Genomic DNA, 17487 nt, shown 5'->3' with positions numbered 1-17487 from the left:
ATAATGTGAGACGTGATTGAGAGCTCATAAACATACACCCTGGGTGATTGTGATTTAGCCAGAGATATGGTACAAGTCTGTTTATGATGTCACCTCCCACACCCTATGCACACATTAGATCCAATTTAGATGCACAGTCTTATTGTACATACCATTATAGGTGGTTCCGACTCGTAGGTGACTAGCAATTTATTGCACGGCTATAATAAGAACGTAGTAATGAGCATAATTATATTACACCCAGTCCTGTCGTACAGACCATTACAGTGGTTCCGACTCATGTGCAGTGTAGTGCCGTATAGGTCACTTGCGGTGACTCCAGCTAGATTGACTAATGAGCTATGAATTTAGCCATACAGACTTCTGTAGGGGTTTCGGCTAATATGTTATTTTTCCATGAATATATTTTCACCTGAGTTACTTATTCTGTTTTATATTTTGCCATGGCATACTTATGAATATGGATATGTGAAGCATGATTTGAATATATATATATATATATATATATATATATATTATTCTATTTCTGGGAAAATTATACATGTTTTACGGCGAGGGGTTAGAGCATTTGATAATGAAATGGTTTTGAAAAGCTTTATTTTTGTCCACTCACACTTTTTGTTTTGTGACCCTCCAGGTTTTAGATAAGCTTGCTCGTCAGTGGCTCACGAGGATTAGTGGAGGTTCTGACAAACTATCACAAATGTAGGGCATCTTTGGGTGTTGTTTAATTAATACTTGTCTTCTGGACTGAACTTAAGCTACTTATGCTCTGATTGTGTATTCACACATATTCTAGTACTTGTCTTAACTAGTACTCTTATGAGTTAGTTTTCATTTATTTGTACTCTCTATTATCATTATTGCTTCTGCACTATGCATATGGCTACGTCACCCTCACATGACTGCCAGCATGTCTCGATCTCGATCGAGGTGTGTCAGATCTCACTTTGCAATTAAACATTTTCCAAACTGGTATAAATACACCCAAGTCAAACTTCGCATTTTATAAAATATTTAGGGGTATAATAGATATAATGGATAAAAATCATGGACTCTTGATTGCCCCCAAGTGTTGGAATTCAATTTCCACCTCCCACCACGAAATCCAATTCCTCCCTTTGAGGAGTTGAATTCCATTTTTCATGTAGGCTGTGCATAGTCTTGATTTTTCTATATCTTAATACACATGAATAATCCATACTCAAAGTCAGACTCCTTATTTTTATTCCAATTACAAGTGCATAATAGCATCCTCAATAAGGGCTTTACCCTCTATGAGGCTATTACATTTCAAGCCTTAGTGAGAAATTTCATCCTTAATGAGCCGAAAAATGGGGCTAGATCCACCATTGAGGCTAGCAACTTATTTTCCTAGGTAGCATAAAATGAACCAGGATCCTCTCCTGAGCAGTTCTCTAGGGATCCTAGGGATCCCGAAATCTTGTCCGTTCATTTTATATCGTGCGGTCAGTTTTTGTTAGATACTATTTATATTTGAATTTTAAAATTTAAATTTTAAATAATTTCTGACCGCACGATATACGATAAACAGACATGATTGCGGGATCCTTAGGATCCCTAGGGAACTGTTCAGGAGAGGATCTTGGTTCGCATAAAATTGGACAACATCTAGCACTAAAAAATAGTGGGTCCCACCAAAAAGTAGCAACCCATATGAGCAACATTTCATCACTCTCCTTTTATTCTTTTTTTTAAATTCTTTTTCCTTATATATTTTTCTTGCATTTTGGCAAATTAATGATTGTTTTAAAATCCATAAGAATTAAAATTTCAAATTAATTTAACGTTCAAAGGCATTGGTGGGTGAAATTTTCAAATAAATTTGTTTCAAAATTGTCTGATACTAATTTACCAACTGGTGCTAGGTAAATTGTTGTGTTATACGTTAAAATCAAATTATTTTAGATGGCGAAATGGGAGTTTGTATATTTTAACATATGAGATTGAGATAAGAAAATATAATCCAATAAACGGTTCATAAGTAATGAAATCTAACTTTGTCACAATTTGAGAATGATTCATAACAAAAAATTTAAGATAGCACGTTCAAAAGTCAACTTAAGTAAAACTAACACACACAAAAAAAAAAATCATCGCACAATCAAACTACTACGTAAATAAATAAATTTAGCCCCACATAAAAATCAAAAGAAATAGCCCCTCATGAGAGATTCTTTATAAAACCTCAAAGATTTCTCAAAACTTTCAGCAACTACGTTGACCAAATTGAAAAAAAAAATTAAAAGAATAGTCACCAAATGTATTTTGGCGCCTATACATGGTGACCAAAATTTTGCATCCGTCATTAAGTTGGTTCATAAAAGAAATGGAAAATGAATAAACAATTATACAATCATTCGCTTTTTTTTTTTTTTTCTTCATAAAAATGATGAGGACATCACATTTCACTTTTTTTTTGGAGTAAAAAAGACTCACATAATCATGTAAGTTTCATCTGATTATCATCGTGTAATTCAGTAACATAAAAAATCAAATCCAGAATATATTATGTTAAATACGAATTTGAAATTCATCATTAACCACTAAAGCACTTTGTTGTGGTTATACAGTCCTTAGCTTCAACCAACTAAAACTTTTTCACGTTTTTTAAACCAAGCTTTCTATCTTTTCAGCTTCTCACTGAATTTGTTTCCCCATTTATCAGACCTACTGCATGAATGCACATGCAAGTAATATAAACTTCGATACAATTATACAAATTCCTATTTGTCGCTATACACGTATTATGTAAGTTATTTTCCGTTTAAACGAAATTTTTTTTATGTGCCTGTGACAGACCGTGGAAACAATTGCGTACTAAAAATGTGAGACACAGAGTGATTAGACATATAATTTTGTTTTTTATAATGCCAAACTGTTCATAGAGGTTTGAAAAACACAAGAGACGGATAATATATCCAACTTCGGACGTAAAGGTCGAATCAAATCCAGTTTTATGATCCTTTTCCCATGAAACGACAAATATGTCCTCCTCTGTTTTCTCTGGCACTGCGTTTTTTAACTTTTACATCTCTCCCTCTCTCTCTCTCTCTCTCCCTCTCTCCTCCGCTCCTCTATCGTACTCGCACTCAAAAACACAGTCCACGCTCTCCACTCTTCAAAACTCTCCCAACACACAAAGCACAAAAATATCCAATTTAGAGAGAGAAAGCCTCGAAAACTGCAACAGCAAAATTAGAAGAAGAAGAAGAAGAAAGTGAACAGTTTTCATACTCTTCGGTTCTACCTGCCTCTCTGCATTGTCAAAATATACATCATTATCTCCCACAAGCTGACCAAGTAAGTCTGATTTTTCATTTTTTTGGGTAGTTTTTTTGTGAACTCTCTCATTTAATCTGCTTTCATTCAGTCATTTGTGTGATGTGAAAATGTGGGCAGATAGATAAAAGCCCCATTTTTTTGTGCATTTTCAGCAGTTGGTTTTCTAATGTTTAATGGGTTTTCCGTTTCAAAAATGGGTTTCTGTTTCTTTTTCTTTTCCCACATTTTCTAGGCAACCAAACACGGTTTGTTCTTGTTGTTTATCCTCATAGTTTACTGGTTTTTTATTTATGTTTTAAATTTATGTTTGTAGAGTCTCAAGCGTAATGATGCTTCTTTTTAACTTCTTTTCGGATGAAATTTGAGCATAAAAAGAAGCTCCTCTGCTGTGTGATACATCACAATCCAGCAGCTTCTCTTTTTCTGCTCAAGTGCTTCAACATTTGCAGGCTTTTCTTTGTCTTTTTCCGGCTTCAAAAAAGCAGAATCGAATCTCAAAAAGTTGTTCTGTACAATCAAGTTCTCAACTTTTGCTTTTCCTCTTCAGTTTTATTTGGCTGCATTACTTGCTTTTCCTGCAGATTCTGATTCCATATTTTTATTTTATAGTCGTTGAGTTTATGTTGTCTTTAGATCTGTTTGTTTCTCGGGAAAAAATGGTACACTTCCGAGAAAATGGTGTTTTCTTAAAAAATCAAGACACAACCTTTGAGAAAAGAAACCTATTTTTTTGTTCATCAACTTCAAATTAGTCCCCCCATTTCACGGCAGAACTGGAGGTGGCGACCCTTCTTTTTCTTTCTCTCGAACCCGAAACTACCCTTGTACGAAACAAAGTTAACAAATGCTCATTGTGAGGATTAGGGGTATTTCTGTAATCATGATTGGCTAGCTGTGCTTACAATGATGGATCATGAGCACATGTGGGACTTGTTGCAAGAATTTTTTATAATACGAGCGATGTTACCACCATAAGCCACACTAAGGAGATAAAGAGGGTTTGGACCCCAGACTTCGTAGTGGGTTGAAAACGACCTGCCACTTGCAAGCGATATTACTACATTAAGCTACACGCTAAAGAGAGGAAGAGGGTTTGAACCCGAGAGTACGTAGTGGGTTGAAGGCAATCCACCACTTGCAACTCGGTACCAAGCTTTAATTGGTTTTCGAGATGCTATTTTTATTTTCATTTTTTGGGTTGGATAAAATGGTTGGTACGGATTTACAGTTGGCACATCTTAGCCATAATGTCTTTCTGTGTGAACGATAAGAAGCACATGTCCCTCATGAAACCACTTTATTTCTTTGAACATTTGAAACATTGGATTCCCTCGTCCCGGTCTTGTGATCTTGCTTCAACTTTTTCAGGTCTTGGTGGGTCGAGGGCATTCAAGTAGCGAAGTTGCAGGTAGAAAAGGCAGTTGCATTATGCAGACCCCCAAAGCAAGGTGACTTTCGCTTGCCCTTTTACGTGATTGGCTTCTTGTTCTCCTCTAAATAAGCTTGTTCGTGTGTTTGCTTGTTCAAATGCATCGTTGGTTTGTTTTTTCTGGGGCAAGAGGTAATGTTGTTCTGTAATGTTGCATATTTATCTGTATTGCTGTGTATAATCTAATGAGATTAGTAGTACTAGTGTTCAGCGATGCTGCAAAACCGATGTCATGGCAGCTTCTCTTTTTTTGTTCAAATAAACTCAAAGTCCTTACATCTGGTTTAGGGGTTTGTCCCATTTCTGTGATCATACTTGTAGTCGCATCATGTGTTTCTTTTCAGTTTACTAATCTATTTGTGACGTTTCCACCGCTGAAAATAGTGGACCAGTTCTGTGGTAAGGTCCTTGGTAATCATATCTGTCTATCTGCATCATCGTAAAGATTTGGCAACTTGTTGTATCCTTCCTTTGAGGTAATTCTGAGGCCTCTTGACAGCTATACTGCAGCATTCAGGACCCACTGGAGCTATCGAAGGACCATAAGGGGCTCCTCTTGGACCAATTAAGCGACTTTAGTTGCATAAACTCCTCCGGCATTAGATTAAGGATTATTTGTTGTGTAATTTGTTTATGTGTAATCTTTGATTTTTCGTTCAACGTGGGAAAATAATATTATCCTTACTTTCTATCAATATCATTATTTAAAACATCTTACCTAATGAAGGAAATTCATGTCACCATGTTGCAATTGGCAAACTCAAAATTAGACTTTCCTGGTAACCAATAAATCTCATCACAAAATTTTTGTAATTTCTGCATTGTTCTCTGTGTTCGTTCCAGGAAAAGTTTTCTTGACAGTTCAAAGAGGTGTGGCAACAAAGTTTATGTGGTTTTTCTTTGTCTTGGTTTGTGCGAATTGTTCCGTGCTATGTGGGATTATTACTTAAGGATGTTGGCATTTGACGATTTCAATTAGGATTCTCAAAGTTTGAGAATAATTTTTTTTAATGGAGAGATAGAATGTAAGTTTTTGCTGTAAATTAAACGTCGAAGCCAAAAAAAAATAGGAAGTTATAACTATAGTATGTCCGTTGACAGAAACTCCGGACTGTTTCTATAGGTTCTGAAGCTGAGGATTCCTGTTGCCATTTTGATTCCTAGAAGCTTGTGATTGTTATTATTTCACTGATTTTTTAATTTTTTATCAGAAGTGGCTCCTCTGAAGTGGCTCGAAGGGGCTCTCCTCCTCGAAAGGTCTCCTCTCGAGCTGTTCGCCAACTCAGGCCAACTGCATTGGAGACTACTGATTCCGCATCTACTTCAAGTCAAGCTAAAAGAACACCTAAAGAAAGAAGCCCAAAAGTCACTGAGCGGCGGTCACCCAGAAGTCCATTGTTTGAGGTACTTTTGAACAAACTCCACGAGTCCTGCTCTTTCACAATCTATAGAATGCTGTAACCACTGGAGTGTACAGTGTGTATAGTCTAAACCCTGGGTGGAATTTGTTTTTTTCCATCTTAAAGTTATCTGACACAATTCGACACATTAACATGAACTCGTCTTTCTTTCCCAAAAATTACCTTCAATTGGGTACTTTTTTCTGTTAGTGGTGGGATTAGCAAGTAAAAGTGCTTGGATTCCGTGCACTGTCTCTGTCTTTCTTGAGATAATTTGCTAGAAAAATTCTAAAACTTCATCTCTGTTCTTGACGCAGAAGAAGGGCCCAAGTAGAATATCTGAATTGGAATCTCAGATTTCTCAGCTCCAAGAGGATCTGAAGAAAGCAAAGAACCAGCTGCAATCATCTGAATCATGCAAGAAGCAAGCTCAGCAAGATGCGGAGGACTCCAAGAAGCAAGTACTGGCCTTGTCTTCGAAGCTCGAAGAATCCCAGCTGGTGCTTCCTGAGCTTTCTATTTCTGAGGAAGCTCGTGTTATCAAGCTTCACAAGATTTCACAAGAAAGAGATCAAGCGTGGCAGTCCGAGCTTGAGGCTGTGCAGAAGCAGCACTCAGCTGACTCAGCTGCCTTGGCATCTGCCGTTGATGAGATTGAGAGGCTGAAGGCGCAGCTTGAAGCAGTAGCTGCATCTGAGGCTGATCAAACGAAGCATGCAGAATTAACAAATGCCGAGCTTCAAAGCTTGAAAGAAAACTTGGCAGAAACACTTTCTCTTGTGGAAAACATGAAAACACAATTAAAGGACTGCAAGGCATCCGAAGCTCAAGCACAAGCAATGGTTAGTGAAACCCTACTGCAGCTGGAGACCGCGAGAACAACAATGGAGGCGCTCAGATTAGATGACATGAAATCGACAGAAGCTTACAAGTGCATTTCTTCAGAGTTAGATCAATCGAGGGCGCGTGTAAATTTACTAGAAGAACTTGTTAGCAAACTCAAGGCTGACCTGATTAATGCAAGCAGCAACGTTTCACAAAATCAGGCTGGTGACAATGACCTTCAGCAAAAATTTGGAGAAAAGCAAGAGACTATGGAGTCAAACCAAACTGAGGCAGAACTCCATGACTTGAAGTCTGAGGTGGCACGTCTAAGATCTACTCTTCAAACTGCTGAGACCAAATACCACGAAGAAAAAATTCAGAGCACCATGCAGCTAAGAAGTGCTCATGAACTTTTGGAGCAGATAAAATCTACATCTAGTCAGAGAGAGGGGGAACTGGATACGTTATTAACGAAAACCAAAGCTGAAGTAGAAGAGTTGAAGGCCCACCTGATGGACAAGGAAACAGAATTACAAGGCATTACAGAGGAGAACGAGGGGCTCAATTCGAAGCTTGATAAAAGCCTGTCATGCCAGAGAGAGTATGAACTGGAAAAGGAATTGAAAGAACTAAAAGGGCATGTTACGGATTTAAAGGCTCATTTGATGGACAAGGAAACGGAACTGCAGAGTATTTCAGAAGAGAATGAAACACTCAGGTTGGAAATCAACAAAAGCCAAAGTAAAGTTAAGAATGAGGTAGAGGCGGAAGTAGAGGCTGCAAGGTGTGCAGAACGAGAGGCTCTCGTGAAGCTTGGCATTGTGATGGAGGAGGCAGACAAGAGCAGCAAGAAGGTAGCAAGAGTGGCGGAACAGCTGGAGGCAGCACAGGCAGCCAATGCAGAAATGGAGGCTGAACTTAGAAGGTTAAAGGTGCAGTCTGACCAGTGGAGGAAGGCAGCTGAGGCAGCTGCAACCATGCTTTCACCAGGAAATAACGGCAAGCTGATGGAGAGAACTGGGTCATTGGACAGCAGCTATAATCATGTCACCGGGAAGTTTGGCTCGCCTGACTCTGAAGATATGGATGATGATTTACTGAAGAAGAAAAATGGAAACGTGCTAAAGAAGATTGGGGTCTTTTGGAAGAAGCCGCATAAATAGAAAATGCAGCCGGGCAGGTTGATAATTCGATACATCCATCAATTATTTGTGTCTTCCATGTTTGCAAGTATTGTTCTTGCTCATATTTTCTAACTAGCTTTCTAGTTTTCGGGGCATGGCTGCCCCGGTTTGTTTAAAAGTCGGCAATCTACTTAGCTTCTATTACCGGTGTAGTGGCTGCAATGCAGAAATATTTTGGTTCATTGTGATGAAGTTTGCTGTTTCATTCGAATATTGATCTTTGCTGCCATGAGTGATGGAAGGTATATGTATGTATTGGTCGGGACAAGATTCACTGTTATGCGAGACAATATTGATTAGTAAAGTATCTGGGTTAGTTGTGCTGATATTTACCATCATTGTTTAGCTTCTGTTTGCTTAGTTCCTCTGTGAATTGTTGAACAGTAATTTCCTATTTAAGGTCGGTTGTATGAATTCTAGAATGCTACTGCACTCAGTTTTACGTCAAGTATTCCATGTCTTTTGTTTGGAATTATTCTCCCAAGCAAAATGTGACATTTTGAAAAAGAGATTACAGTTCCTTTTCATTTGGAAGTGCGAAGTCTTAAGTTCGAATCTAGTTGAATAGCGAATTTGATACTAATTTATTCTTCCTATCCTTAGTGTAAAGATATCGTTATAATATCAATTTATTTTCCCACCTGTTAGGTAGGAGATGATTATTCACATGTTTTAAAGTATAAATTATTATTTACAAAATTTTGAAATGCACAATTCTGAAAACTTTTGGAATGAAATAAGATGTCTCGTTTGGGATAGAGGATTGGAATGAAATAGATAACTTCTAAATTTAAGGTAGATATTGAAGGAACATGAAGAAAAAATTTCCTTTCTAATCTTTCTATTTTGGGAAAATATTAGAATGTATAAGTTTTCTTCTTGAGTAATCTATCTCCTACCTTTAAGTTGGTCACAATTTTTCATTTTTTATCTTCAATATATTTTGAAAATAGTGTGCTCGCCATTCCAATTCATTCATTTATACCAAACGAGGCCAAAAGATAACCATTTAGTATGAAAAAATTATGAATTGTAGCTAGAACTCCTTGATTCTAGAGACATTTTTATGTGTTCTGGAAATATTGTCACGTACTATAATATTGATGAGCGACATAATTGATATATTTAATTTATATTTATAAAAAAACAAATACATACGGCTCTGTGCAATAATAATATCACGTGATAGTATCCTCATTGCCAAAAACTCTCTTAAATCACGTATTCACCACGTGAAAAACGCCCGTTAAACAAGTAATGCACTTTTTAAAATACATGACAAGTATTTATATGGAAAGAGCTAACATAGAAACCTAAAAATCAAAATAGAGGTTTTGTGTGGATATTTCCATCACAGTGGGCTTATGTGTTGGAAGCTTATATGAGTTCAGGCCCATGATCTCGCAAAAGTCTAGCTTGTAATCCCAACGAGAAGGCTTATATTTAAGCAAGCGCGATAAGCCCTTGGGGTTTGTTATTGCTGTTAGCGACCAAGAAGCTCTTCTTCTTCCTGCGGCTCCAAATCTCTCCCTGCTAATCGCCCACTATCTTCTTGTTCCGTCGCCATGGGGTAAGCTTCCGCTTCCTTCTTCCTTTCAATCTACTCTTCGCTCTCTGTTCGTTTTCTTTGAAACTATATTCTCGATTGAATTTGTCGCATAAATCTGCTTGAAATCTCTGTAAATTTGTAAATTATAGTTAGACAAAGTAGCTTATGGAGGAGATAGATTCTTTTGCGACTGAGATTATATTATTTACTGGAAATTATTAAACCTGTTTGGATCCGAGTATCGAATGTATATATGTTCATGTTTCTCTGCTTGGAAGAAATTGAATGAATTTATTTGGAAGCCGTTGTTTTGAGGATTATATCGATTTGTATAGTTTCAAATGATCTGTTTGTTTCGATGGATAATGGTGCTAGTTGGATTACTTTTAGGACTAAAATGCCTAAACCCTTGGTGAGAATACGCCTTGTAAAATACAGGAAATCCCGCTTTTTTGGACTTCATGCACTGCCAAAGCTCTTGATCGTCCTTCGGGCGTTTGTCTTCGCCCGCTATCTTGAGGCATTTTAAAGAATAGCACAGGAAAAATGACTCTTCCATGCCCAACTGAAACCACGGTCTATCCTTATCGGCATTAACAATCGGGTGGCCAAAGTAGGCACGGCCGAAGAGAAGGGTTTGTAAAAAAAATGTAATGTTATTAAAGCTCTTGTAAAATACTCATTTTTTTGGGCATGGAAGGGTTTGTCTTCATGCACTTATTTCGAAAATAATATAAAAAAAATGTAATGTTATTAATACTCATTTTTACTTCTTATGTGCACTTTTCAATTTTCAACTGTCGATTTGAATAAATTATAGAATATTAATTACAAAAAGTTAATGAGTGTGAAAAAGTAGAAACGAGACTCTCACGTAAAACTCACCTTTTCGTGAAATAACAGAAATGAAAATTTAAAACAAAAATAGGCCTTCTTCCGTCAGATAATAGGTCCCCTCCCCGAGCCGCTGTAATTTTGGCGCCGCCGCGAGCAGCACCGGAGGTTGATTATCTGGAGCCTCAACACTTGGTGAAACTCCAATATTCTAGCGAATTGGTCGCAAACGACCCACGAATAAGATCAAGCGACCAAATCGGAAATCTCCAAGGGTTTGAGCGAATTGAGTAACAGTCCTCCCTCCCACTTTTGTTGCAGATTCTCATTTCTGTACAAGGAAAGCCAGTTAGCAAAACGGCGCCGCTTAAAACTTTGAAGGATCACAGTACAGAAGCTCGAGGACAAACTTCACAAGTGTGATTATTTGAACAATCACATCCCCAGAGAGCTTCTTCGCTACGAAAAGGTATGCTTTCCAATTTTCCGTTTTTCATCTTGTTTTTAGGTTATAGCAAATTAAGTACAGATAATTCCAATGCTCGCAGCAGAAATAAGTTGGTTTTCGGACCGATAAGTTGATTGATGGGTGCGTTGAGCAATGGTTGTGAACTGGATTCTGGTTGTCCGTTCAGAGGCCTTCAATTTGTTTGTTGTGATGTATTCCGTTTGATCGTATTGTAGTATCGAATGGGGCCTAGATGGAAAGGAAAAGGCGCAGAAGCTAAAGCACTTGCAGATCCAATGTCAAAGATAGTATTGAAGCTTCAGTCTTCTCTTATCCAATCAGATGCCCGAGGAATCTTATGCGGGAGCAGCGTACTTCTTGCTGCAGAAGAAGAACAAGCCCTTCTCTTCGGCCGTGCCTACTTTGGCCACCCGATTGTTAATGCCGATAAGGATAGGCAGTGGTTTCAGTTGGGCATGGAAGAGGCATTTTTCCTGTGCTATTCTTTAAAATGCCTCAAGATAGCGGGCGAAGACAAACGCCCGAAGGACGATCAAGAGCTTTGGCAGTGCATGAAGTCCAAAAAAGCGGGATTTCCTGTATTTTACAAGGCGTATTCTCACCTTCGAACGAAAAACTGGGTTGTGAGACCCGGACTTCAATATGGTGCGGACTTTGTTGCTTACCGTCACCATCCGAGTTTGGTCCATTCTGAATATGCTGTGCTTGTGTCATCAGAAGGAGATGCTGAAGCAAATGGGCGACTGAAGGTGTGGTCTGATGTTCATTGCACCTTAAGGCTTTGTTTAGGTGTTGTAAAAACATTGCTAGTTCTTACTATTAGTAAGAATGGGGATGATGATGCCTCTCCGTCATGTTTGGCAAACTACACGGTCGATGAGCGCACAGTTACAAGATGGAGTCCAGAACAAAGCCGCGAGGAAGATACAACGGATAATGCGGAATCACATACAACGGATAATGCGGAATCACAAGCAACAGAGTAGTTGAAAACGGAACTAGGTCAGTGGTCAAACATAATTGTATTTCAAATTTCATAATTTCCATGTTCATGTTGCAATGTTATCTGTGAAACTTTCATAGAAAGAGTAATGCAAACTACGTTTTCCTTCAGACGTATATGTACAAAGTGTGGACACTTTTTCACATCGTCGGAGTAAGTACATCACACTCCAACACAACACAACGCCACCACATGAAGCACCTACACTACCGCTTTCCACGTCGTGATTGCAGTTAGTGTAAACACATACCGAAGAAAAATCAAGCAAATTGGCATCTTTTTTCCTCTCCAGCAGATGGTTAATAGAGTCTACAAGGCTATAGAGTACCAATAATTCACATATACAGCCAAATTATCGAAATTCAAACCAAATTCATAATGCACACTTGACTAAGACAAGTCCTATGAGTGCAACCCCGAAAACCTTAAACATAGATTTTTCACATAGTTTTTTCACGTATTAAATTCTCTACCATTGTAATTAGAGTTGGAAAGCACTTGGGTGTGATTTTGTCATCCGAGCCTCGCCGTAGGGTTCGTCGTTGTCAATCCGACGGTTGTTGCGGAATGCTGCACAACCGATCACATAGAAGATAACTAGGATGATCAACACAACAATGTTGACCACAGAGACCTTCCTCCAGCTCTTCCTGATGCTGGCCAAGAGACCAGCTCTGCAAGAATTGCAGGAATAGCAGAGTTGCTGTTGGTCATTGCTCCACAGTGTGCAGTCCGTACTGGTCCCGGAAAAACCTGCTCCGGTGGTCCAGACGGTCTCGTTCACATAGCTATATCCACATTCTGTAGGGGGCTTGCAGCAGCCGGACTGTAGAACAAATGGGAGGGAAATGGTACTTCAGTCATCATATCAATACAAATACACACTCGCTCGCACACACACATATACCGTCCTTACGAAAGAAACGTTTCCGTTTTCGGTGACTTTCAATTAATTTTCCTTCATACTTTCCTATGTTTTCCCAATGGCTACAGATTCTAACCTGAGCAAGTGAAACAGATCACCCTTAAGTAATGCCATATACCATACTTATGGAATATAAATAGGCCGAAGAATGGTTTTGGTCCTTGTAGTTTTGGTTGATGCTATGAATAAAGTTATAGTTCTTTATTTATACAAGAAATTATTTCTTTCTTCTCTAGTGATTTTAAAATTGGACGGTCCAACATGTGAAGTATGGAACATGCTCATTAATATCTGAACCGGGATCCTCGGATTCTCTTTACGAGGATTTCGAAGATCCATCGATCTTGTCCATTTATATTATGCGATCAGAAATTATTTTAAGTATAAATAATTAAATATAAACAGTACTTGATAAAAACTGACCTCACAATGTACAATGAACGAACACGATTTCTAAATCCTCAGGATTCTCGTCAAAAGGATCCGGTGAGGACCCTGTTGGATAATATCTGGAACATTGCATTTTTCCACCAATAAGTTAAAGTCACTTTTTCTTGGTTACACCAATAATATGTGGACTTAATTTTTTAATAGACAAAGAAAAATATACAAAAAAATAAAAATAAAATAAAATAAAACGGAAAGTGAGCCCAAAAAAGATATGGGAAAACTTTATGTCAAATCCAAGTTTGTCCCAAGGTGTACCATTATTATTTCCTACCTCTAAAGCAAGTACCAGACAAAATATGAGAAAAGGATGTTCAACCTAAAATGAAATTCTGTTACCAAAAAAGATAACATGTGAACCTTCTTTCTTAAACCATTTTATAGGACTCTGACTTCAAAGAGTTGCTCGAATTTTAGGTCGGCTGGTTTTTTTTCGAACTAGCTCTTTGTTTAGTGATAATTTTCTTTTAATTATGTAGACATCTCAAATTCGAATACTCGGTGTTGATAAGTTGCTTTCTATTTGTCAACGAGTGTTAATAAGTATCTTGAGAGAAAGTGTAACAAGGCTACAAGTGGGCTTTTCTGTTTTTATATGCAGTGGGGTTTAACTTTTAAGTGGGATCTTGTAAACATCACTTCCACTGATGAAATGTAGACACAATTATTGGAATTAGCTATGTTATCGGTAAATCCATTGTACCATTATATCATTGTTGAAAAAGATTGGATGCTGATATTGACGTTCTAAAAATCTTAAAGTATGTTTTTAATAAGTTTATTTATTTTTAAGAATACAAAGAAAATTTTAATCTGTCAATAACAGTACTTAAAAGTATTATGTTTAACTTGTAATTACATGAAGAATTTTATATTATTTTAACTTTTACATGAGCATATAAATTTAAGAGCAAAAGATTGTTTACTACTCTCATGTTTTGTGGTTTTCAACATTTAGTACATCAAGTTTTTTTCGTCTCAGAGTCGTACCTAAAGTGTAAATTTTGGGACAGTCTCATACATCCATTAGTCAAACTGTTAAATCTCCCGTTAACTATGACGTGGCGCCCATGTGGACAATGATTAGGCGCCACGTGTCATTCACATGGAAAATATATATATATATTTATTTATTTAGAAAAAAAAAAAAAAAAAAAAAAAACCTTCACCTTCCCCAAATCCCAACCGTGCCCACCCTCCCATCACCCACCTCTTCATCTTCAACAAATCCCACCCTCCCATCACCATCTTCGACTCCACGCTCAGGAGGAAGAAGAAAAAGAAGAAGAAGAAGAAGGAACCCAGTTCGTTGCCCCGAAGAAGAAGAAGAAGAAGAATGAAAAAAAAAAAAAAAAAAAAAAAAAAAAAAAAACCGAACCCAGTTCATCCACCCCCAAAACCCAAGAAGAAGAAGAAGAGAGAAAAAAAAAAAAAAAAAAAAACCGAACCCAGTTCGTCCACCCCCCAAAACCCAACCCCCTGCAACTTAGAAGAAGAAGAAGGAGGAGGAGGAGGAGGAGGAGGAGGAGGAGGAAGAAAAAAAAAAAAAAAAAAGGAACCCAGTTCGTCCTCCCGAGGAAGAAGAAGAAGGGACGGAAAAGTTTTTTCAAAAAATTTTGGCGGGAAAAAAAATTGTAAGTACATGGTTGTGGGAAAAAAAATTTGGACGGGAAATTTTTTTTTTGAATTTTTTTTTTCACTGAAATCCCTTCTCTAAAAAAAACAAAATTTCACGTGGCGTCCAGTCATTGTCCACATGGACGCCACGTCACAGTTAACAGAAAACTTAACAGTTTGACTAACGAATGTATGAGACTGTCCCAAAATTTACACTTTAGGTATGACTCTGGGACGAAAAAAACTTGTTGTACTAAATGTTGAAAACCACAAAACTTCAGAGTAGTAAACAGAGTTTAACCCTAAATTTAATTGATGGTTTGGCCTAGGAAACACAATGTTATTCCTTTTTTTGTCAAAATAAAAAAGTTTTTTAAAAAAAAGTGTCATATGAATAATTGATGAATTTCGTTTGTTTAAAGAAATAACTGATGAATTTAAAGCAAGATTTTTCTACAAAAGGGGAACTTCCATTGGTACAATACAAGAACCAATTAAAAGGTGGACTCAGCCTCAAACCCCACCCTTGGTTGTCAGATTGTATCTTCCCAGGCAAATTGAAGGATCTCATCAATCCATTAAAATCCAGAACCAGATCTACTACCACTAACCCACAAATTAATCATCTCAACTTTAACTTGAAAAAAAAAAAAAACCATTAAACAATATAAGTGAAATAATCTTGTACCATGAAATGGAATCCTAAATTATTTTTATTTCAACTACTTTCCTCCGTCAAAATTCGAGACTAAATGTCGAACTCCTTTCCATGATTTAAATAAAGGGTCATTTTAGTTCTGGTCTCTAATCAATCTTATTGTTAAAATAAAACTTTATTTGTTTAAATAGTTTGATCGAAGTTTCTAGCATTATGGAAGGGATTTAACTTCTGTATTTATGCATTTAATATCTCACAAATTATGAAATTTAAACCAATTCAAGTAGTATTTGCACAATATAATAATTACTTAAAAATCAATAATCGAGTAATATTGTTTTTCACATATTTCTAGCACAAAAAAAAAATGTACCCACGTAATTATCAACCTAAAAAAAATTAAAAAAAAAATTGTTGATATATTTTAAAACATAAAGTAAATACATGCAATTAAATATGGGTACAAATTAAATTAAAAAATATGAATACATATTAAAATTTTAAAGGGTAAAATGTTGGTTTACCCCCGAACTTTCACCTCACTTTCGATTTCCCCCCTGAACTTTTCTATTGGAAAATTAAGGACTCAAACTAATTTTTTTAGCCAATTTGCCCCCTACCGTTAGTTTTTCATATATTTCATCCATATTTCCGTTAAGTGAGACCATGTGCACAACATGTGAAGATAGTTAAGCCATTTCACTCTTAAAAATGATTAAAAATTGAAAATAAATAATAATAAAAAATTTCCCTCTATTTTTTCCCGCTAATTCTTATCCTCAATTTTATTTTTCCCTCTCATTCTTATGCATGAGAAATGACATATGGTGTTATTGTCTTCATAAGTAGCTAAGTTAATCTTTTTCTTGAAGCATGTACTACCATTTTTATTTTCTCTAACAAATTAATAATTTGACAAGTGCTCATGGTGTTATTATCTTCAAAGCAGTACATTAATATAAGAAACATGTCCATAAAAAAAACTAGGGTTTCTTATATTAATGCACTGCTTTGGAGACAATACCACCATTAGCATTTGTCAAATTATTAATTTGTTAGAGAAAATAAAAATTGTAGACAATAACACCATAAAATCGAGGATAGGAATTAGCGGGAAAAAATATAGGGAAAGTTTTGTTTTTTTTTTAATTTTCAGTTTTTTAGTCATTTTTAAGAGTGAAATGACTTAACCACCCTCACATGTTGTGCACATGATCTCACTTAACGGAAATATGGGTGGAATATATGAAAAACTAACGGTAGGGGGCAAATTGGCTAAAAAAATTAGTTTGAGTCCTTAATTTTCCAATAGAAAAGTTCAGGGGGGAAATCGAAAGTGAGGTGAAAGTTCAGGGGGTAAACCGACAGTTTACTCAAATTTTAAATTATAGGTACAAAATAAAACTAGACAGAATATTGATGCAAATTTTAAAAATGAATATAAATTATATATGAAAAATATTTGGAAATAATTAATAAAGTATTTCTCTTTAAAATTGACATATTATAATATGTAAATAATGTTGTGGTCTATTTTATCTGACAGAGGGACTAGGGCCGGCGGCAGAGAGAGAGAGGAGAGAGATGTGTGTTTGTAGAATTGTAGGGGAATGTGTGTGTTGTTATCCCTCATACATTGTGCCTTTATTTATAGTAGTAAAGGGAGAGAAGATATTCCTTCTCCTCCAAGTAATACAAGTTGTAATAGGAAAGGATAACTAGAATCAAATCTTATCTAGGATTTACACAATCATACTTAAACTAGGAATGTTTACAACACTCCCCCTTGAGTGGGTAAATACTCAAGGTAGATTCAGCATCATGCAGAAGTTGAGGAAGTC

At 36.7% G+C, this 17487-nt stretch overlaps 4 protein-coding genes and 1 long non-coding RNA gene across 10 annotated transcripts in view; 3 read left to right on the top strand and 2 right to left on the bottom strand.

Annotated features, from left to right (window-relative positions):
* The window catches only part of LOC126591350 (tRNA-splicing endonuclease subunit Sen2-1-like), a 27673-nt gene extending 13496 nt beyond the window's left edge, over positions 1-14177 (top strand). Inside the window, exons 1-4 of one of the 3 annotated variants that reach the window (XM_050257010.1) lie at positions 9611-9714; positions 10849-10996; positions 11212-11998; positions 13973-14177. In XM_050257010.1, coding sequence (XP_050112967.1) covers positions 11218-11982 — 765 coding nt within the window. In that variant the 5' untranslated portion in view covers positions 9611-9714; positions 10849-10996; positions 11212-11217 and the 3' untranslated portion in view covers positions 11983-11998; positions 13973-14177. Of the gene's footprint in view, positions 1-9610; positions 9715-10848; positions 10997-11211; positions 12110-13972 lie in introns of those variants that run through there. The other 2 variants (XM_050257008.1, XM_050257009.1) reach the window with 2 other exon arrangements.
* On the top strand, positions 3076-8482 carry LOC126591347 (interactor of constitutive active ROPs 3-like). 4 transcript variants are annotated; one of them, XM_050257004.1, is made up of 4 exons: positions 3076-3324; positions 4675-4754; positions 5950-6139; positions 6453-8482. In XM_050257004.1, exons 2-4 carry the CDS (start codon positions 4735-4737, stop codon positions 8121-8123), a joined length of 1881 nt encoding a protein of 626 aa, XP_050112961.1. In that variant the 5' UTR covers positions 3076-3324; positions 4675-4734; the 3' UTR covers positions 8124-8482. The 4 variants fall into 4 exon arrangements, with proteins under 4 accessions (XP_050112961.1, XP_050112959.1, XP_050112962.1 ...); XM_050257002.1 differs by having other exon boundaries at positions 5947-6139; XM_050257005.1 differs by lacking the exon at positions 3076-3324 and adding an exon at positions 3356-4451.
* Positions 8261-17487, bottom strand: part of LOC126591353 (uncharacterized) — a 22346-nt gene continuing 13119 nt past the window's right edge. Inside the window, exon 2 of the long non-coding RNA XR_007612358.1 lies at positions 8261-8576. This is a non-coding gene — a long non-coding RNA (uncharacterized LOC126591353). The remainder of the gene's footprint in view (positions 8577-17487) is intronic.
* The window catches only part of LOC126591352 (40S ribosomal protein S23), a 23408-nt gene continuing 15534 nt past the window's right edge, over positions 9614-17487 (top strand). The window contains exon 1 of the mRNA XM_050257013.1: positions 9614-9714. Within this exon, the coding sequence (XP_050112970.1) occupies positions 9710-9714 (5 nt within the window). The 5' untranslated portion in view covers positions 9614-9709. The remainder of the gene's footprint in view (positions 9715-17487) is intronic.
* Positions 12260-17487, bottom strand: part of LOC126591349 (tetraspanin-3-like) — a 17972-nt gene continuing 12744 nt past the window's right edge. The window contains exon 2 of the mRNA XM_050257007.1: positions 12260-12825. Within this exon, the coding sequence (XP_050112964.1) occupies positions 12481-12825 (345 nt within the window). The 3' untranslated portion in view covers positions 12260-12480. The remainder of the gene's footprint in view (positions 12826-17487) is intronic.

The sequence above is a fragment of the Malus sylvestris genome, chromosome 11, assembly GCF_916048215.2.
Source record: "Malus sylvestris chromosome 11, drMalSylv7.2, whole genome shotgun sequence".
NCBI classification, from domain to species: domain Eukaryota; kingdom Viridiplantae; phylum Streptophyta; class Magnoliopsida; order Rosales; family Rosaceae; genus Malus; species Malus sylvestris.
Note: the sequence above shows the minus strand (reverse complement) of the source record. Positions and strands in the feature narration are given on the sequence as shown.